The 22491-nt window shown below is 39.4% G+C and overlaps 1 protein-coding gene across 1 annotated transcript in view; it reads left to right on the top strand.

The window, feature by feature from the left end:
* Positions 1-21437, top strand: part of CCDC192 (coiled-coil domain containing 192) — a 211463-nt gene extending 190026 nt beyond the window's left edge. Inside the window, exon 7 of the mRNA XM_040444381.1 lies at positions 21092-21437. Within this exon, the coding sequence (XP_040300315.1) occupies positions 21092-21378 (287 nt within the window). The 3' untranslated portion in view covers positions 21379-21437. The remainder of the gene's footprint in view (positions 1-21091) is intronic.
* The last annotated feature ends 1054 nt before the right edge of the window (positions 21438-22491 follow it).

Consider the following 22491-nt stretch of genomic DNA (forward strand, 5'->3'; position numbering starts at 1 on the left):
TTTATTAACCCACATAATTCTCTTACAGTTCTATGAGGTACTTTATTTTTTTTAACATTTATTTATTTTTGAGACACAGAGAGACAGAGCATGAACAGGGGAGGGGCAGAGAGAGAGAGAGACACAGAATCTGAAACAGGCTCCAGGCTCTGAGCGGTCAGCACAGAGCCCGACACAGGGCTTGAACTCACGGACCGTGAGATCATGACCTGAGCCGAAGTCGGACACTTAACCGACCAAGCCACCCAGGCGCCCCTATGAGGTACTATATTGATGTACTGATAGGCCTATTTACAGATGAAGAAACTGAAGCACAGTAAGTTTTAGTCATTCTGCCAAGCTCATACAGCAAGTTCATTGGAGGGGCCCCAGTTTGAAGAAAGATTGCTCCTTTCCATAAATACTCACACTATAGTGTTATGTTCCACAGAAAGAAAACAATTCTTACATATCATTCTACCCACAATCCTGTTTAACTCTATAAGAAACGAAGGTGGGTATATTACATGTAAAATTATTCTGATACTTCTCAAAATGCTTGCTTTCATCATGGAGTGTATGTGGTGTTAGAGAATATCTGCAATTCTTGGTCTTGCAACTTAGACAACTAACAGATTGTTGATACAAACAAACTTCTTACACATAACAGAAGGAGAAATGAGCATTTATTTGTATTTTCCCCTGAGAGTAGACTAGTTTCTAGTGACTTTTTTATCCCTAAGGCCTAAGAGGCACTTTTCAGGATAAACAACTTTGTCCAAATCTCCAAAACAAATAAGCCCCATTCAGAAATGCTAATTTATATTATTCCATTTGTTTACACTTCTCTCCTCATCAATATTAATCCATTACAATGTTTTATGAAATCAAACTTTTATGTTAATTTGTTTTTGGGTAGAAGTATATAGCACTGATGGAAAGGCAGTTAACAACCTTGCATTGGGTGGATTGTATTATTCTCCTGGTCTCTACAGACTTCTGGCCACGCTTATCTGTATGTGTATATAGAATGTACGTATGCTCACGGAATGTGTGACACATCCAGATAGGATCACAACTGATTCCACCAGCACTTGGAAAATGATGCTGCTCATCCAGTTCTACCACTCTAGATACTTGATTGCTAGAGTCAGATGCTTCCACCTGGTTCCCATGCCTATCTCTAACAACATCTAAAGGGTTCTTTGACTCAGAACATTGTCAAGATGAAAGATTGGGAAGGCCTAAAGCCAAGTATGGGACACACTATATACAGTTTTCTAAAGTCACTTTCAGTAAACCATGTACTTCTTTTTTTTGAAGATTTTATTTTTGAGTAATCTCTACACCCAATGTGGGGCTCGAACTTACAACCCTGAGATCAAGAGTCACAGGCTCTACTGATCAGTCAACCAGGCGCCCCCCCCAACCATGTAGTTCTTATATTACTTTCCAATCCAATTTAAGGAATTTGTGGATAAGGAAACAACTCCTTCCTGTTCCTGCCCATATTCTGCACCATTACCATTGACCTGCAAGATTCCCCGTTCTTTCCTACCCCTTGCACTGTCCCAGTTTCAGACTGTACATGGTAGAGTCACTCTCTCGTATCAGAGCTTCTGTGCACAAAGCATACAATTCCCAGTCTCCCTATCTGCAGTTGTACCAGGTTCTCTCTCAAGGCACAGAGTCTTTTTGTCACTGAAGTTTTATAGCAGATTCTACTTTGTTTACTGCACAAGACTGTGCAGGGACTTTAAACAGTCACTATTTTCTTTTTTTTTTTTTAATATGAAATGTATTGTCAAATTGGTTTCCATACAACACCCAGAAAGAGTCACTATTTTCCAAAGCATCCTCTGCAAAATTTGCCCAGCAAATGCTCAGTCCTGTAGCTTTTTCTTTTACTAGGCTCCTTTGCTAGGTCTCATTTTCCTTCTCTCCTTCTTTCTGTCTATTTCTCTGTCTCTCTATACTTCTATATACCCTGTACTACAGAGGCAGCATGGGCTATTTAAACAGAGAGTTCGACTTTCAGGTGGGCTAACTCCAGATGAAAGATTCCCCGTTGGATAGCAGCCACTTACCCTCTATTACTTCCCATGTCACGTTATCTACTTCCTCTTTGGTATTTTTGTACCATACAGACATTTGTTGATACAAGCACAGATACACACACACCTGCACCCCTGTATCATCCTTGCAGAGAGAAGATAATCTGAAGATTTAAGTTTTAATAACATTTATTATAGCAGTTATTAATATAGAACCAATTTTAAAATGTTTTTTTTGCAATTTTAATTGAAATTCTTACTTGGCAGCATTCTTATTTTCCACATTTGAGAGACTCATGCTCATATGCAAATATCTAACTTTGTGGTTTACCATGAATAGGGCTCATAATTTCCAGGAAGCTGGAAACCTTAAGAAGTATTTTTTCTGCTCAACTTTGGTCCTTTTGGCTATTTTTCTATAAGAAAAGACTGATGAGAAGTTTTGGGGTCATCATGACATTAGAAGAATACTAAATAAGCCCTTCACTCCTACCCATCCATTTTTAAAGAAGACAGAGTCATAGTCACCATCATTGTTTCCAATTTAACTCAGCAAGAATCTGGCACTTATCATGTACCTGCTACTGGGCAATACAGATGTAGTATGGGCTGTTATACCAGGCATAAGGAGCTTAAATGGCTCCTTATGTAAACTAACATGTAAACTAACAACATGTAAACAATTCAAAATAGTTTAGAATTTACGCTCAGAAGTTCAAAGTCCCTAATACAATCAGACGACTCTAGAATCAAAAAAAAAAAAAAAAAATTAATATTTTTGTTTTATAAATGATGAGGCTGATACAAAGAGGGGCTGATTTGTCCAGAAGTTTAAGTACTTATTACAGTGACGATCTATGTAGGTGTAGGCTCCAAACCCTCCTCTTGCATCTTTTGGGAGCTACTCTCCCTTCCCATCCTGAATTATATAATTCACTTCCTGGCTCTTGGACACTATTAATTTGTCCAAGGGTATGTTTTAGAATGTATAAATATATATACGAATATAATATACTATAAATATATCTGTATTTTTACTTTGTGATGTGTGTAGCTGTCATTTTAGAAATGTTGACATCCTGGGCATTAAACATCACTGTACACTAAAAAATATACGCTATTAAAAATATCTCTTATTATTTAGATTTAAAAAGTCTCTTCAAATGATAAGTATCCAAGGCAAATTTAAGCCTAAACTAACTGAATTCTGTGTGTGTTCTTTAGCCAAGAAGTAATTAATTCAGATTCCTCAATATCAAAATGTCACAATGAGTAACATCATCTTTCTCAAAACCAACAAATTGCATCCAGAACAACCAGCTTCTTCTTCTGCTAGAATTTTGATGCTGGTGTGCTTTTACTAGATATTTCCTATCCATTTGATTTTTTATGATGTGTTTAATTTTAAGCTATCTTCCAGACAAGAATTATTCAATTTATTGAAACTCTTGCCAGGGAAATGGCTACAACATTAAACTCATAATAATTGAGAGAGGTCTTTCTTTATTCATCGTTCATTCATACATTTTGCCTTCCTGACTTTTTTCCACTTCTGTTAGAAAATTAATATTATATGGGGCAACTGGGTGGCTCAGGTGGTTGAGCATCTGACTTCAGCTCAGGTCATGATCTAGCAGTTTGTGAGTTTGGGCCTTGGGTGGGGCTCTGTGCTGACAGCTTGGAGCCTGGAGCCTGTTTCAGATCCTCTCTGTGTCCCTCCTCCACTCATGCTCTGTCTCTCTCTCTCTCTCTCTCTCAAAAATAACTAAATATTTTTTTAAAATAAAGAAGGAAAATTACTGTTATAAATAGCATTGCTTTAAATGTACTACAATGTTATAAGCTTAAACATCAATTGCTTAGCCCATCCATTGGTTGAGAGACGAGCTAGTAATCCAAGCCAATGGGATGTGAGGGATATTTGCTTAAGATTAAGGGGGAAAAAAGCCTCCTGTTTTTCTTTAGTAGATACGGTAGAGACCCTAGACAGAAGAAGGAGAGTCATCCCAGGAAGACAGTGGCAGTCATCTGGCTACCAGAGTAGTGCTAGGCTTAGGAAGAAGCAGACATTGTAAAGAAAGAGCAGAAAGACCAGATGATCTTCAGTTCTATCACTGGGACTACTAGTTCAATTCTTTTCAGAAACTAGCCCTATATCTGGAGTGAATACATTTTCTTTATTACTTAAGCCACTTAGACTTAGGCTTTCAGCTTTTTGGACACATAAATGCTACTGAATAATACAATATTATTAACTTTTTTTTTTCTTTAAGTAAGCTCTACGCACAATGTGGGGCTTGAACTCATGACCCTGAGATCAAGAGTCACTTGCTCTACTGACTGAGCCGGCTAGGAACCCCTCTATGGCATTTTTAACAATTTTGTTCACTGTGGTAGATGCTATTAGTCACCTGCATAAAAGACATTATTCATCATCCTTCTTAATACAACTCCAATTTTATTCATCATTTAGGCAGATAATGTACTTCAAGGAACATGTATGTTTATTAGTTTTAACCAATCATAGTCATTCTATTTCCTTGTCAAGGGATTCTGTAGGAATATGATATAACTATGGACTAAAGTGAATAAGGTAAATTCTGCTGAGAGCATCATGGAAAGTTTAATACTTAAAAAGGGCAGACCAAGACTCCTTTCTCTTCCAACTTTTAGACAACATCCTGTGAAGAATATAGCCATCTTGCAAATAGGAAGGACAAACAAGAGAAGCCAACATGGCTTTCCTGAGCCACAAAGTGAGCTAACCCTGCAATTCCCCAGATTTCACCTTACATGCAATAATAAACTCTCCATTGTCTAAGTTGGTGATAGTCACCTGATCTGTTACTTGGAGTTGAAATCACCCTGACTCATGTACAGATGTTCCTTGGCTTATAATGATATGATGTTCTGATAAATCCACTCTAAGTTAAAAACATTGTTAGTCTTGGGGCGCCTGGGTGGCGCAGTTGGTTAAGCGTCCGACTTCAGCCAGGTCATGATCTCACGGTCCGTGAGTTCGAGCCCCACGTCAGGCTCTGGGCTGATGGCTCAGAGCCTGGAGCCTGTTTCTGATTCTGTGTCTCCCTCTCTCTCTGCCCCTCCCCCATTCATGCTCTGTCTCTCTCTGTCCCAAAAAATAAATAAACGTTGAAAAAAAAAATAAAAAAAAAAACCATTGTTAGTCAGAAATGCATTTAATAGAACTCACCTACAGAATATCCATCATAGTTTATTTAGCCTAGCCAACCTTAAATGTGCTCAGAATATTTGCACTAGCCTACAACTGGGAAACATCATTTAACACAAGGACTACTTTATGACCAAGTTTGTAATATCTCATGTAATATATTGAATACTGTACTGAAAGTGAACAACAGAATGGCTACATGGGTAATGAGTGATTGTAAACATATCAGATATTTACCTTCATGATTATGTGGCTCACAGGAAGCTATGACTCACAGTCCCTTGCCCAGTATCATGACAGAGTATCATACTCCATATTGCTAGCCCTAGAAAAGATCAAAATTCAGAATTTGAACTATGGTTTCTACTGAATGTATATCACTTTCACACCATCATAAAGTCAAAAACTGTAAAGGTGAGCCATTATAACTTGAGTACTATCTGTATTCATAATATAATATTAATTCCTTGAGTCTAATTCCTAGTAAAAATAATCTTGCATAATTGATTAAATCCAAACTGAGTCTTAAAAAGTAACAGATACTTGGGGCAACTGGGTGGCTCAGTCAGTTGAGCATACCACTTCGGCTCAGGTCATGATCTCATGGTTCGGGAGTTCAAGCCCCGTGTCGGGCTCTGTGCTGACAGCTTAGAGCCCGGAGTTTGCTTCTGATTCTGTGCCTCCCTCTCTCTCTCTCCGCCCCTGCTCATGTTCTGTCTCACTCTGTTTCTCAAAAAATAAACTAACAGTAAAAAAAAAAATTAAAAGAAAAAAGTAACAAATACTTTCACAATTTTGGGTATACTTTGCCACTTGAAGATTCACTTCAAGTGGTGTGAAGAAAAGAGCTGACTAATTAGTTCACATTAAATAATTTAAATAATAATTAAACGATATATCTTAAGCTAGAGACAAAATGAGAACTTACCCTGATGAAAATTAATGTGCCCCTAAGCTTTTATTTATCCAGGTGGTTAGAACCAGAAGACACTGGGAGGGCCATCTTGGAAAGTAGCCAGAATAAATGCCCACAAGTCTTAATGGTAATCCTGCTGCCAGTTCCTAGCATTCCTATTATCTTAGCATTTTTCTGGATCAGAAATTAATAATAGATGGAAACAAAAATGAATGAGACACCCAGCCTATTGCTTTCTTATTTCAAAGCCAGGAATATTCCATAAACAACTGAGAAATGCTCAGAATATTTCCCAAAGGATAAGTTGTGACTCCAGACCTGGAGGAGATGCCAATGGGACAGGGCTTACATTGGGCTTGCATGGGTACCTGATGGTAAGGGTGGGTGGGTCGATGAGGACAAAAAGTGGCCAATGTATTTCATACCCATGGCCTATCCAAGAATTATGGTGGTATTGGTTGTAATAATGAAAACCAGATATAAACATTTATTGTGCTTTGTGTGATTTGCTGAGCAAGTTCTTAGTAAAGTGACACAGTAGGTGCTATGTAAATGTTTATTTCCTTTCTCACTTACCTTTTCTCTCTCTTTCCCTCATTTCTTACAATTATGAAGGGGAGTGATATGGAAAGAGGAGACAAAGTGAAATCATAGTTATGTAAGTTATTTGATACCTCTAAAAATTATATATATTATTTTTCAAATACTAACAGATAATACATTTAAAAAATATTACAAAACTTTCCAGTATCAGAATAGAAGCATTTTGCTAAGAATTTCAATAGTTGCCTAGGCATCTTTTTGTGCTTCTCTATAGTGCTTTCAGTTTAAGCCCACCCTGAAAATAACTCCTTTGCCATTAGCTTTGATAATGTTTTGAAGGCATATAAATTATGTGATGAAAGAGGTAACTAGTGGGGAAAATATCTATGAAAATTAACATTTGTACCAAATATCAAAAGATTTCCTAATAAAGAAAAGTTTGTTTGAATTCCCTCATGGGGAACTTCTCCATCACTTTTGAATTATGTTTTGTAATTTGAAGATGAAATTACATCTTGACATTTCAAAAAATAAAATCAAGCTGATAAAATTGGAACGGCATTCCATTAGGAGGAATTGAAAGAACCTCGTTCCATACACTGTCATCAAGAACAGAGATTTTTTTTTTAATAGTTATTCATTTTTGAGAGAGAGACAGAGTGCCAAGGAGGGGGCAGAGAGAGAGAGAGAGAGACAGAAACCAAAGCAGGCTCCAGGTCCCAAGCTGCCAGCACAGAAATACCAGCACAAAGCCCAATGCAGGGCTCAAACCCATGAACTGTGAGATCATGATCTGAGCTGAAGGCAGATGCTTAATTGACTGAGCCACCCAGGTGCCCCAAGAACAGAGCTTTTTTATGCTTCTAATTTACCTTAGCAGAGACATCCCTGGGCATTCACCCTTCCCTGAGTCCATTTCTTACTGCTATCTTCTTACTGTGAAATGTAAACCAAGGGCAAGTTGAATAAAAGTAAAAATACAATTAAAAAGAAGTTACACTTGTACAGGAGGTAAGATTGATAAGCAGTGCCTGTTTCTGTGAACTATTCCTCTCAAGGATGCACTTTGATATTTTCCCACCCACTTCAACTCTGCCATTGTCTCTCATGCACTTCAACTAACTACAGGACTTCTTCTCTAAAACCCACATTTTTCCTGATCTCTTCTGAGCTAAACCTTGGAGATCCCAACAATAGAAGTCCAAATTCTCAGGTGTGTCACTGTAAAGTCCATTTGTATCATCTGAAAAGTGAGTACCACCAACCGTTATTTCCTTATGGCCATCTATTATATTTCCATAAAGTGACTAACATGAAGAAATAATGGAGTCTAGGAAGGTTCTTCATAAAATAGTACTCTATGGAAATTAAGAACACAGTTTTTGAATGACAAGTACAAGCTGAAGGATGTTACAAGCGTATATTGCCTGATCTAATGGGTATGCAGACAATTAGACAAAGTTAAGAGCTATTTAGACATATGAATCAAGAGGACTTAGTGACAAGAGAGATAGAAGAGGATAAGAGTAAGGGAGAAATCCAAAATAATGCTCAGATTTCTGATTCTAGTGGAAGATGTGTGATGTTGCCATTTTACTCAGCTAGGGAATACAGAAAGGAAATTAATTTTGGAAGTTACATAATGAGTTCAATGGAGGGAGCCCCAGGTTCAGAGCTCAGGTCTCACCTCATGTTGTAAACTGGGGCAGCATTCACGCAAATAGATTGCAACCAAGGCCACAGAGAACACCCATAGAGAGTAAGAATAAAGCTTAAGACCAAGAGTTCAAGGATCTCCAAGCAGTAATTACTCTCAAGAGGAACCCACAAAATGAGACTAAAGGAGTAGCCAGAAAGTTTGGAGGAAAATAGAGTGTCCTATTACAGAAGTCAAGGGAAGAGTGTTATGGGAGGCTGTCAACAATTGCAAATGTTCAGAGGCCATTCAAGATGAACATTAAAGCAAGTCCGATGGATTCTGTAACACCAGTAGGCTCAGCAAGGCCAAAGTGAATAATGTAATGGAAAACAAAAGCTAGAGTGCACTGGGTTAACAATGAGAAAGGTATGCGGAAAGGGAGTCAGAGTATAGACAACTCTCTGACAGTAAAGGGGACAATAGTGATAGAGCAATAGATGAAAGGGCATTAAGCACTGAAAGGGTTTTATTTCCTTTTTAAGATGGTACCAAATGAGTACATTTAAGCGATAATGGCTTGGAGCCAGTAGGAAGGTTGACATTTGTAAGGAAGAGAGAATAACAATGGTATAGGATTCCAGAGGATGCAAGAAGGTCTGGAATCCAGAACTCTCTGGGTGTTTGGACACCTTCAGTTGCCCTTTGTGGACATCCAAGTCTTTGGTGACTTTACACCTAAATGAGCTTTCTGTGAATCTTATAATGGATAGATTTTTCTCATTACTCAGATACTTGTTAGTTTTCCCTTCTATATTTGCTTCCTATTACTGCTGTAACAAACTACCACAAGTTTAGTGTCTTATAACAGCACAAGTTTATTATTTTATAATTCTGGAGATCACAAGTCCAAAACAGATGTTACTAGGTTAAAATCAAGGCATCAACAGACTGTGTTCCTTACAGCAGCTCTAAGGTAGAACCTGTTTCTTTGCCTTTTCCAGCTTCTATAGGCCACTTGCATCCCTTAGCATGTGGTTCCTTTCTCTGTCTTCAAAGCCACCAGTAACATCTTCAGGAATTTCTTTGTCTCTGACTTTCTACCTCCTTCCTCTAAGGAACTTTGTGATTATGTAAGATCCTCCCAGATAATCTAGAATAATCTTCCCATCTCAAAATCTTTGACTTATACACATCTGTAAAGTCCCTTTTGTCATGTAAGATAGCATATTCACAGTTTGGGGGACATCTTTGGGGTCACTTATTCTGTATAACTTTGTGGCCATCTTTGTTGGGGGGAGGGCACTATTCTGACTACCATACCTCCCTATTTCTAAAGTACTCTGACAAGCTTGCTGAGAATTATGGATGGAGCCCTCAGAGCTTCCTCTGGTTGATGCTTTACATAATTAAAAATCTCAGTAATTAAACTCATCAATGTCATTCTCTAATGAAGGAACATTCACCGCTTGGAGAACTATTCTGCATGATGTAAAGATTCAACCTGGCCAGTACCAGCAGCAGGTGATTTTATCATTTTTAGTGTTCCAGGGTGAAATAAATCAGCAATTTAAATCAATCCTGTGTGATCCTTCAACTGGTATTTTTTAAGGGGGAAAAAAAAACTATCCTGACATTTGTTAAAAAAAATAAGGAAGACTTTATTGAGGACTACTGAAATTAGTGTTGAGAATAGCACAATAGGAGGAGAGAGGATGCTGAATATGACAAGCACAAGTTGGGATTTATAGCGGAGGGGTGGCATGGTGTTGAGAGGACATGAATGTGAGGGAAGGCAGGCCAAGGCGACCAGATGTCACCTGGGCTGTGGTGAAGGATGAGGAATTTGATCAGATATGGAGGATGATCAGACACAAAGGGTGGGGATTCTCGATAAAGTGATGTAGCAGAATTCTCTCCGCCACCGGCTCTTGAAGACAAGGTTTAAGGATGAGGAATAGTAGAGAAAAGGGATCAGAAGAACCTAAACAAAGTTTGGTCAATAGAGTCTTTGTCACTATAGTATTTTTTGCAATTTATTACCTCTTAAGCATACATTTCTTACCTTCATCCAACAAGGGCTGAGTCTAGGAGGCTGGTAAAATTCAGTGATGCAATTATGATCATTCCAGGGCTAATAAAAAGGAAGAAAATGAGGGCCACAATAAAACTTAAGGAAGAGAAGAAGCCATTGTGTTATGAGGTCTAGCTGCCATGTTACTCAAAATTTTACAGAAAAATGACTGCATCCAAGCGTCCTTTTGTGAGGGACATTTAATGGCACCGTCAACTCTATCAAAATGACTTGCACCTCCTGTCCACAAAACCCATTCTTCTGCATAGTTTATACAAGCAAAATCCTGATCTGCAGAAATGAAGAATTATTTATCCTATCTTTTTCCATAAAAAATCACCAATTTTTATTGTCATTTTCCAAGAATAATACTGCCAATACTATCCTTACTATGTCACCATATAATTTCCAAAACCATGCAATACCAGAAACTATAACAAAGAACTATTTGAAAATCAATGTAAACTACTAAATTGGCATTCTTCATTCTATAGAATTAGCCTCATATAACCTCTGTGCATCAAGAAGAAAAGTAGGGAAGAGTCTCACTGTTAGACCCTAGTGCAACAATGTAGTCCAAATGATATATAATCATCTTTACGCTGATTCTTCCAATTAACTTCGAGTCCATACTGATTATCCTGCAGATAAGCATAGAAATAGTCCTTCAAATATTATCTCTTCTTTTTCTTCTTTTCTCATACTCTCCTACATATCTCCCTCCTGTGAATTTCCTTTTCTCCTACCAGGATCCATTTTCACTTTTGGGCCTCTAGCCAGGCTGTCGGTCATTGTGCTTAACCCACTATCCTCTTCAAAGTAGGCAGATTTATAGGAAGGAACTTCAGATCCTACTTGTAGGAAAAGGTAAAAGAGGTTCCAAAAAAAAACCTTCCTTCTGCTTAGATTGACTACCTGTTGGCATAACTCACATGCATTGTGATGCTAACAGTGTTTCTGTTGTTTCCCCAATCGTGTTGAAGAACTCCTTCTTGTAGAATAATCTGGTATGATCTGAGACCCTGAAGAGGGTGGGAAGGCAACCTGCCCTGAAAGGCAGCAATGGACTAAGTTGTCCTACATTGTCCTACCTTTAACTGGATATAACAATTTACCCTAGTGGTATAGACGGAAAGTGAGACACAGAGCGGCACTATGCCTACCATCCAACATCTGGCCACTGGGTGTTTCCCCCATCTCCCATCACGTAGCAGCCTATGTTCATTTTGTGGCATCATCTTTGAGATGTCCTCACTTGCTTTTCCACACCAACAAGTTCCTCCCACCTCCCAAGCTAGTACCTTCATATCTCTCTCTCTAAGTCTTCTTGGGCATTATCAATTGACTCCATCAAGTTCCAGGAAGAAAATCCTGGATTCAGATCTACAGAAGGGGATTTTGCTTGCCCCCTCTGTGGTGGTTGCAAATGTTAAACTCTTATGAAAGTTTGTGACCCACTTTACTTGCCCCCAAGGGAAGATCTCTCAAGCAGAGAAATCTCCTAAGAGAGACTTTTCCTTTCCAGGTCAATTTTTGAAGAAATGCATCCATCTATCCACTGAGAAACAGAAACAAAAGCAAAAACAAATACAAACTTCCAAACATTCATCATTTTCTCTGGATTATGGAGATGACTCAGCCAAGTGAGAACTGGCAAGATGTTGCTGAGATTTAAGCAAATTGTGGGGGGAGGGAGGGGAGGACCACAGATACAGCTAGTCAGCTGGTAACATTCACAGGCAAAGCCTTGTCAGGTAACAAGGGAGAGGCAGTGAGAGTATAATAGATGTGACTGCTCTTCTGTTGTGTGGACTGCAACCTTGTCAAGAAGAGGCATGCCTGGGAGATTTCCGACTTACCTTTTAGGATTTAGCCAAAAATTTAGTTTGCCATGCCTATTACAGGTCAGCAGAAATTCAACTGTCAAAACCTGGCCGATCATCAGAATCACCTAGGGCGCCCTGTAAAGCCACAGATTCCCAGACACCCTCCTAGATTCGCTCAAGCAGAATTTCAGCAGTGAGACTTTGGCTTCTCTGTATTGATGCAAGTCCCTAGGTGCCAGCATGGAGAACCATTTTTATAGCTCATAGAAGCTAAGTCACAGATCTGGAAGAGATCTATTCTAACTTTTCCAACTTTCTATTTAAACAAAAACTTAAATTCATAGATGTTAAGTGCAATGTTGTCCAATCACAAAAGTTTATTATCTGGGGAAAATGCCGTTGTGAAAAGCTTTGTGCGAAGAAAATAGGTACCTGGGGAGGAAATCTAGGAACCATCCTAGTGATGCACCAGTGGAAACATTTGGACTGGCCATTCCTACAATGGTTTTGTATCATATATACACTTAAATTTCATTCATTTATTCACTTAACAAATGACCTAACACATGTGCCAGGCACTGCTTTAGGTACAGAAATTACAGTAGTAAACAAAGCAAGTATTCAAAGCAAGTAAAACAAAGCAAGTAAACAAAGCAAGAATTCTGCCTTCATGGAGCTCTTGTTCTAGTGAGGTAGGGAGATACTACCAAGAAGATAAAAATGAAACAGATATAGCATGTCAGAAAAAAACAAAGCAGGGAACAGGGATTTGACTTGTCCAGTAGTGGGGGCTGGGTTGAAATTAGGCTTTATTGGGTGAAGTTGACTTTGGAGAAGAGAGACTGGAAGGAATTGAGGAAGCTAGCAATGTATGCTATCAAAGGTACAATTATCCAGACTGAGGAAATAGCAAATATAAAGGCCCTGGGTAGAAACATGCCTGGTCTATTAGGAACGATGAAAGGAAGGATAGATGTGCCAGTGAGGCAAAAGAGGACCAGATTATAAAGTGTATAAGCAGGTGGGTTTTGAGTCTATATGAGATGAAAAATCATTGGAAGATTTTAGACAAAAGACTATTAAGACCCAACCTGTATTTCAATGAGACCTCTCTGAGCAGAGAAGAAACCAAATTGAAAGGGCAAGTAGCAGAGACAGTCTGACCAGACATAAAGCTATTGCAATACTTAAACTGTAGTACATGGTGCTGGGCAAGAGAGAATTAACCATTTCAGTAAACACTAAGATGGGCAGGGGTGCCTGGGTGGCTCAGTTGGTTAAGTGTCTGACTCTTGATTTAGGCTCAGATCATGATCTCATGTATAAATAAAAACACTGAAGAGAGGAAACTTCAAGTAGTAAGACTAACCTGGTTTATTTTTTATTTATTTTATTTAAAAAAAAAATTTTTTTTTCAACATTTATTTATTTTGGGGACAGAGAGAGACAGAGCATGAACGGGGGAGGGGCAGAGAGAGAGGGAGACACAGAATCAGAAACAGGCTCCAGGCTCTGAGCCATCAGCCCAGAGCCTGACGCGGGGCTCGAACTCACGGACCGCGAGATCGTGACCTGGCTGAAGTCGGACGCTTAACCGACTGCGCCACCCAGGTGCCCCTATTTTTTATTTATTTTAGAGAGAGAGAGAAAGCGTGCAAGCAGGGGAGAGGGACAGAGGGGAGAGCTAGAATCCCAAGCAGTCTTCACTCTGATGCAGGGCTTGTTCCCAGGACCCTGGGATCATGACCTGAAATCAAGAGCTGAATGCTTAACTGACTGGGCCACCCAGGTGCCCCAAGACTAATCTGATTTTGAAGACATAAAAACATGTGTTATAAGAATACAAAAAAAAAAAAAAAAAAAAAAAAAAGGTGGTGGGAATCCTTTATTTTAGAGACTTACTATTCTCAGATGATAACTGTGAACATCTACAGAAGGACAGAAAACTATGAAGGTTATTGTTGAAGTTTTGTTTATTATTCAAGTAATGATAGAAATAAATTTACAAGGATGAGCCAATTTTCAAGTCCAAGTATGGCAATAGATGAAACTGGACTCCCGTGTGGTTACTGAGAAATATATACAGCTTCCAAAACCACATGAAGGTGAGTCAGAGTGATGGGCATTCGTACAGAGGAGGAAGCTGACATAGTCTTTTAGGCCAAACAGTAATCCTGGGTGGCTCTGATGAAATAAGGTATTTAATCACCTCACTGGGAAGAGTCTCTCTTATTGAGTAAATACTTGGCAGCTTTGGTCATTAGCTTGAAAAGCAGAGAGAAAAGTAAACGTTCACGTGGTAGTATCCAGCAGAGATGTTTGTTTAGGCTAAATCCTGAATGTCCTTTTGGGCCTAACTCCTAGCTGCCTCTCCCCTACCCAGCCGTGGAATGGTGATTACAGGAGTCAACAACACATCTGACTCATTCTCTATGTGCAGGGTCCCAGAGACTAATTACAGGTGAATTAATGTTTAAAATGACCATGGGTACCCGACCAGGGAGAAGTGTGCTTCCCATTGTTCGAGGCATGTGAAGCAGAAACCAGATCAGGGGTGCCTAGGTGGTTCAGTCAGTTGAGCGTCTGACTCTTGATTTTGGATTAGGTAATGGTCTCATGGTTTGTGAGATCGAACCCTACATCAGACTCTGTGCTAACAGCACCGAGCCTGCTTGGGATTCTCTCTCACTCTCTTTCTCTGTCTCAAAATAAAGAAAGGAAAAAGAAAAAAGAAACTACATCAGTGGTTCTTAGCATTTCTGTGTTCATTGAATGCTTTTGGGCGGTGGCATTAGCAAAGGGATCGAAAGGCGAACATCCCTTTTTAGATACAAGTATTTAGAAAATCTAAAAACAGCCTCCCAGACATTCACTGGGTCAACCTTCAGTAATTTATCACTGTTGACATGAGACTATTAACTTCCCAGATGCACGAAGCCACGTTTTCACATGATGGAGGTCTTCCATCCTAGCGTTACACCCCATGTCCTTTCTCTAATTAATGAGCTGTATCCTGTCCGTCTCCAGCCTGTCCATTACAGCTTTCTACCCACCAGATACTTCTCTACCAACGTGCAGCTGCACTGAAGGTAAAATGCAAACTTTGCTCATTGATTACAAGTGGCAGCTGACCTACAAAGAGCTTGAGGGACCCCAATGCCTGAGAGCCATTCCCTTAGAAAAGCATAAATTAGGGATACTGCAGATATAATTCCTATACAGGTGAGATCGGATGGACCCAAAATACACATTCTAAGAGAAGTCTAAGTTTCTAAGCTACTCAAACTACAGAATTAATACCTCTGCTGTTATCTATTTAGTTATTAGCATTTAAAAAAATTTTTTTAATGTTTATTTATTTTTGAGAGCAAAGAGACAGAGTGTGAGCCGGAGAGGGGCAGAGAGAGAGAGGGAAACCCAGAATCCCAAGCAGGCTCCAGGCTCTGAGCTGTCATGTCAGCACAGATCCTGACATGGGGCTCGAACCCATGAACAGTGAGATCATGACCTGAGCCAAAGTCAGATGCTTAACTGACTGAGCCAACCAGGCGCCCCTAGTTATTAGTATTTTTGACATAACTTGTCATGTCGCACTTTGCTAAGAGCATGAAAATTTTAAGGGTATTAAAAAGGAGAAGTTGGAAATAGCCAAATGCAAATGTCACATTTTCTTCTGGGCCTTTTGTCTTTTCGAGGCTACGTGGAAAAGTGAACATATATATGTGGAATTTAAGAAACAAAACAGATCCACACAGGGGAAAGAATGGAAAAATACGATAACAACACAGAGGGAGGCAAACCATTACAGACTCTTAAGTACAGAGAACAAACTGAGGGTTGCTGGAGGGGAGGTAGGTGGGGGGATGGGCTAAATGGGTGATGGGCATGAAGGAGGGCACTTGTTGGGATGAGCACTGGGTGTCACACGTAAGTGATGAATCAGTAAATTCTACTCCTGAAACCATTACTCCACTCTATCTTAACTAGCTTGGATTTATATCAAATTTTAAGAAAAAAAGAAAAAATAGTGAGCACAGTCTGCCCCAGCTCTGGAAAGAAGAATGCTCCTATTGTCGGTCTTCTTTCTGAACCTTTTTAAGCATGCACAACTGTCACCATCTTTTCTCTGGCCTCCTCTTTGCCACAACCCTAAGCCATCATCCTCATTCACACTTATTGTAAGCTGAAGCAGAAAAACGGGAAATCATGAAAAATGGCATGTGCTGGTAAAAACCTCTACAACTATAGCAATTATGATTTCATACCCTGACTGTGGCTAATCAGGTTTGCTCCCTCCCTTTGGCAGAAGAATTTCTCTTTGCTCTCTGTCTCATGGAGCCCTTGGGTATGGGGATAAACCTTCGATTATCTGGTCAGGTGACAGAACCTTCCATGCTTCAGGCAGACCCAACCTTGGCAAGACTATCTGATCTGCTAGTGAAAATCTAGGAAAGACCACCAGTGTTCGAGATGTGGGGACGTGTAGAGCGGTGGGGAGCTTTCAGATAAGGGAGCTTGTACTCCAGGAGAACAGAGCAGGTCAGATCATGCAAAGGTTAGTGGTGGACTCTGGACAAATCACTGGGTGGCCTTGGGCTATTTCCACTACAAATAGGATGTGAGACTCCTGGAGTCCCTCACTTTACTGAAGAGGTTTTAAACACTTTTGTGATTTGTAATGTGTTTAGAAATGGAACAAAAATATTTTTATTCTATGTGTGAAGAGGTCATTAAATGATAAAATACTGAATGGTAAAATACAGCTGTATGAGAAATTCCCTTCTTGGTATATATACTTACCCCCCATCCCAGTTTTACTGAGATATAATGGACATAGAACATTGTGTAGTTTAAAATGTACCATGTGTTCACTGGATACATGTGTATTTTGCAAAATGACTGCCACCATAGTGTTAGCTAAGGACACCAACCCATCACATAATTACCATTTCCATTGTGTGGAGTTAATATTTAAGATCTATTCTCCCAGCAGCTTTCAAGTATGCCATACTGTATTATTAATTATAATCATTACACAACACAATAGATACTCAGAAGCTTCTAACTAGAAATTTGCACACTTTAACCAACACCTCTCCATTTCCTCCACTCCCCATCCTGTTAGTAACCCCCACTCAACTTTTTTCTATGAGTTCAGCTCTTATGTACATTATTCTTGGTAAAATATGTCAGATAGAGAAAGACAAATACTACATGATATCACTTAAATGTGGAATCTAAAGGAGCTGGTGTATATATGTACTTTGGCTTATCTCCTTATCAGCATTTTCACGTAATGCGTGAAAACAATACAGAGGGAATCAAAGCCCTCAGGTTCTCTCTTTTTTCGATTGTCTTTTCTCTGTGCTACAGTATGAATTGTATCCTCAACAAAATTCATATGTCGAAGCCCTAACCTCAATGTAATAGGATTTGGAGATATGGTGCCTTTGGGAGTAAATAGGTTTCAATGAGGTCATAGGGGTGGGGTCATGAGATTAGTGCCTTTAAAAGAAAACATCAGAGTGCTTGTGGTCTCTCTCAGTACCAAGTGAGAACACAGTGGGAAGGTGGCTCTCTGTAAACCAGGCAGAGTTCTCACCAGAACCCAACAATGCTGGCACCCTGATCTCAAACCATCAGCCTCCAGAACTGTGAGAAAATAAATCTCTGTCATTTAAGCCACCAAGTTAATGGTGTGGTTCTGTGTTATGGCAGCCTAGGCTGACCAAGACACCCTGCTTCTCTTTCTACCTTCTGTCTACACTATTCTCTCCTGGGAGGGCAGAGACAGAGGATATAGACTTAGTAACAATGATGGCCTATGTAATGGCATCCTGTTGCATTTTTACCCCTTTATCACTGAAATTAGATGAACACATTATTCCACCTATATTGCATTATTAAAAAACAAAACAAGACAGGCACTTTTGACCAGTTTGCCTTTTGTAATGGCACTAAACTCCTTTATTATGCAAATTGGTGGAAAATAACTCTTCTGGAAAACAGAGGAACACCTAGAGCAAGAAATGATTGAAGAAGAGGTCAAAGAGAAAGGGGACAGGCACATATATCAGGGAGGGAGGCTCCTGATTACCTTCTCCATCCCTGAGCCTCACCAATGCCCAGCCTTCCCTATACTGCCCACTGTTCCTTTCCTTCCTGTCTTCTCACTATTACTTCCACTTCCTGTCTTTTCTTTCCTCTTCTGTAGGAACTCACATCAACCCCTAAAAACGTATTCTCCCAGCCCAGATTTCCATGCATCCACCTTCAATGGTAACAGAGAAATGATCTGTATGCTAATGGTTGAAAGCCTCAACAGCCCTCACTCCCAAATAACAACTGTACATGTTAAACAGGACCATCTAAGAGGAACCCATCTATGTGGGTTTTAGAAAGTGTTCCTCCAAAAGAAACTCTAGCCCAACACTAATCAACAGAAATATGAGAGCCACAAATGCCTGCCACATTTGATACTGGTATTTTAAATTCTCTAGTAGTCACATATTTTAAAAAGTAAAAATAAATGAGCGAATATTGTTTTAAAATATATTTTATTAGGGCACCTGCATAGCTCTGTCAGTTAAACATGTGACTCTTGATTTCAGGTGAGGTCATGATCCCAGGGTCATGGGATTGAGCTCCACATCAGGCTTCACATACTTAAGATTCTCTCTCTCTCTCTCTCTCTCTCTCTCTCTTTCCCCCGTCTCTCGGCTCCTCTCCCCCACTTGTGCTCTTTCTCTCTCTGAAAAATAAGATAAAATTTATTTAACACAATATATCCCCAAAATATTATTGCTTTAATATATAGCCAATTTTTAAAATATAATGGGATATTTCACATTTCTTTCAAATTAAGTCTTCAAAATCAAATGTGCATTTTATTTTTTGTCATGTTTATTTTGTTTTTGAGAGAGAGAGAGAGAGACAGAGTGTGAGAGGGGATGGCAGAGAGAGAGAGGGAGACACAGAATCTGAATCAGGATCCAGGCTCCAAGCTGTCAGCACAGAGCCCAATGTGGGGCTTGACCTATGAGTCATGAGGTCATAACCTGAGCCAAAGTCAGATGCTTAACTGACTGAGCCACCCAGGATCCCTTCAAATGTGTATTTTATACTTCCAGTACATCTCATTTCATATAGCCACATTTAATTGCTTAATGCCACATGTGGCTAGTGACTACTGTATCGGACAGCATAGCTCTGGTCAGATGAAACGAAAGGTGAGGCCCTGGTGTAACGGCAGATAATGAAGGCCTCCTGCCAAATGGACTAACTCTCCTGGGCCTAAAAGCACAAGCCTATTGCAGAGGCAACAAACTAAATGCTCCTTTGAGACATGGAGATGTTTTTCATTGCTTTTAGAGAAAGGTACATCAACTACCATCTCCGTCAATATTATGGTAAAAGTTCAAATATTAAGAACAAAAACATCTCCATGGAATCTTGAAACGTAGTATATTGCTAATAACAATTTCTAAGAGCAGAAAACATCTCATCTTTCCTCTTATCACTTTTGTGAGGCCAAAACTATCCTGCCCACTGTGTAATTCCATGCTCAAGCTTTTGTCTCATGATCATTTGGGAAAATTACAAAAAAAAAAAAAACAACCCTGCAAATTAGTTTTATTTGCTGAGAAGGGGGTGATTCCCCACCTACATGGAAAATCACAGCACAGGTGCCCTATCTTTAGCAGGTGTATAGGTATACAATAGTAGCAGGTATTTGTATCCTGGACTGGCAGTAATGTTGCCTTCGGGTGCAGCTGTAGGGTTGGTTTACACTGAGGACTGAGTAAATGCTGAACCTTTAATTATACTGATTAACTGTTAATACTATTAATTCATACACCATTAGTTCGAGTATTCCTACAGTGATACCCAAGTCGTTGACATCCCTTTTATAGTTGATGTCTTCCCTCTATATAACTCAGATAAATGATTTTATGGTGGAAATCTCACTCTCTGGGTGAGAGTGGTAAGGAGGGTGGTCTTGCTTAAGTCTAATAGGATTTACCTGCTTCTTTGAGCAGGTAAATTTTGTGATGGTCTACCAGAATTTTTTTTAAGGATTCCCTGCTATCAGCCACTAATATTTTATCTCTTTGTTGAAGCCTCTCTCTCCTTATTCAGGCTTTTATCCTTATCTGAAGGGTCAGAAATTATAAAGCATAAACTTTTATATACAGGGGATATTTGAGATTTTACGAAAGAAATGCTATAAACCCTTCAGACCTAAAGACAAAGAGAAAGAAAGAAAGAGAGAGAGAGAGAGAGAGAGAGAGAGAGAGAAGAGAGAGAGAAGAGAGAATGAATCTCTATGGAAGATATTCGGCTAAAAATTTTCCTAGATCCCCTCAAATTATACCTCTGCCAACTTTAAAGCTGACCTGGGTTAAGTAACATGTCTTTTTTCATCACTTCCCCCAGAAGGGGCAATGACAACTTTTTTTTTTTCCTATTTGAGTTAAAATTCAATTTAAAGTCCATTTCTACTTGATTGTCACTCTTGTGAGATTCTTAGGCAAAAGGATACCATGAAACTTGGGATGCTGTTGTTTACAGATCTGATTTTCAAGGACGCTTCATTCCCATGGTTAATTAAAAGTTAAGTGTGTACAAAAAAGAGTTGGCAAAGACTGATTCTCCTCCCTCTCTAGAGGTTTCCAAGTTCTTTTTTCATGAGCACCCAGAATCTTTTCCCTCACCGGACCCGGATTCCATTCTCGGTCTATCTGACCAGATGACGCAACATCTGTGTTCCCTTTTAAGAACGTGAGAAATAAAGCTTTTCCATCTTCCCTGTCTTTGAGTTCTGGGAAATCCAATTAAAACTGCTCAGATTTTGTTTTTCTTGTTTGCTTTAGAAGACAACCCTCGGGAAGAGTCCTGTGGCGGTCTCCCGCCTGTGGAAGAAGGTGATCAAAAAATTAACCTGATTATGGAGTTGTCGATGCAGGTTTCCCTTCAGACTGAAAAGATCACCCAGCTGGAAGAAGTTTTAGAGGAGAAGGAAAGGAAGATTCAGCAGCTGGAAGCTGAGCGGGGATCCCATCCTTTCCAAGAAGTTGAGGAGTCTCCAGAATGTTTACAAGAAGCCCCAATTTTCTTTAACAATAATGTCACCCCTGTGGTCTCTCATGAGGATATGTAAGGATTCCCAGTAAGGAAATAATAAATGTTTATTAAGGGTCACGTGTGTGAAGTCCAGAACCCAGCTAGTCTCGTCATTGTCGAACTCAACTTCAAGATGATGGGTTTGAATGTATCCTATAATGTGCCTATTGGAAAACAAAGGGAACTTTTCAGAACCAATGCCTGAATGTTTCCCCTTCAGACATTAGCAGTCAGGTAACCCACATGGTTGTGGAATACTACATTTTTAGACATCCCAGATAACTGTAGGAGAGAGAGAAAAACACACAAGTAGACAGATGGCTAAAGAACACAGTTATCATTTTCTTACCAGAGGTTTGTCACACTGCAAGGTACCACCAATCCTGTATCTGTAAGTGGCTCATCGTGAACAGAAAACTGTCATGGAAGGCAAGCTTGCAACTGGGAAACTGGGGAATGTTAGGGTAATGAAGAGTGGAATCATTGCCAAGAGAGTAAACAGCCATGAGGTCTGTTTTTTCATGTCCTCTAGAATATATTTCTTCATGGCATGTAATTTATTAACATTTAGCAAGAGTATAAATGACATAAAATCAAAGCAATAAAAATAAATAAAGAATGGATGAATCAGTACTGTGGTCCTTTGGGAAAATTGTCCTGGGACATCTCCTTGGGAAAAGAGACAACACTGATTTTTTCTGTTGGATCAAAACTAAGACCAAAGCAAAATATACTGTTCTGTTATTATCATAACAAGGAGGTGTGGACAGTACAAAATCATGTCAGGAAAAATAGAGGATGGGCAAAGGAAAGCTACCCTATAATTAACGGGCTACAAGAAATCAAACCATATTCCTCTTTTATGCAGCCCCCTCAAATAAACTTTCCCACACAAAGGGAGCAGCTAGGCACTAACTTTGGGGAAGACTTTGGTACTTAATTCTTACTCTTCTGGAACTGTATGATTCAGACAAATAGCTCCAGCTCTCCCGTGAATCTGACTGTATCACTATTTCTTGATTTAATTCAACCAGTTCAACAAATACTCCCTGAAACCCTTCTATCTACAAGAGACAACAATAGATGTTAGAAATATCATAGCAAATATGAGAATCACCATCTTTATAATCCAAGAGTTTATAGACACACA

Source organism: Herpailurus yagouaroundi, unplaced genomic scaffold (assembly GCF_014898765.1).
Source record: "Herpailurus yagouaroundi ecotype Mexico unplaced genomic scaffold, PumYag 192, whole genome shotgun sequence".
NCBI classification, from domain to species: Eukaryota; Metazoa; Chordata; class Mammalia; order Carnivora; family Felidae; genus Herpailurus; species Herpailurus yagouaroundi.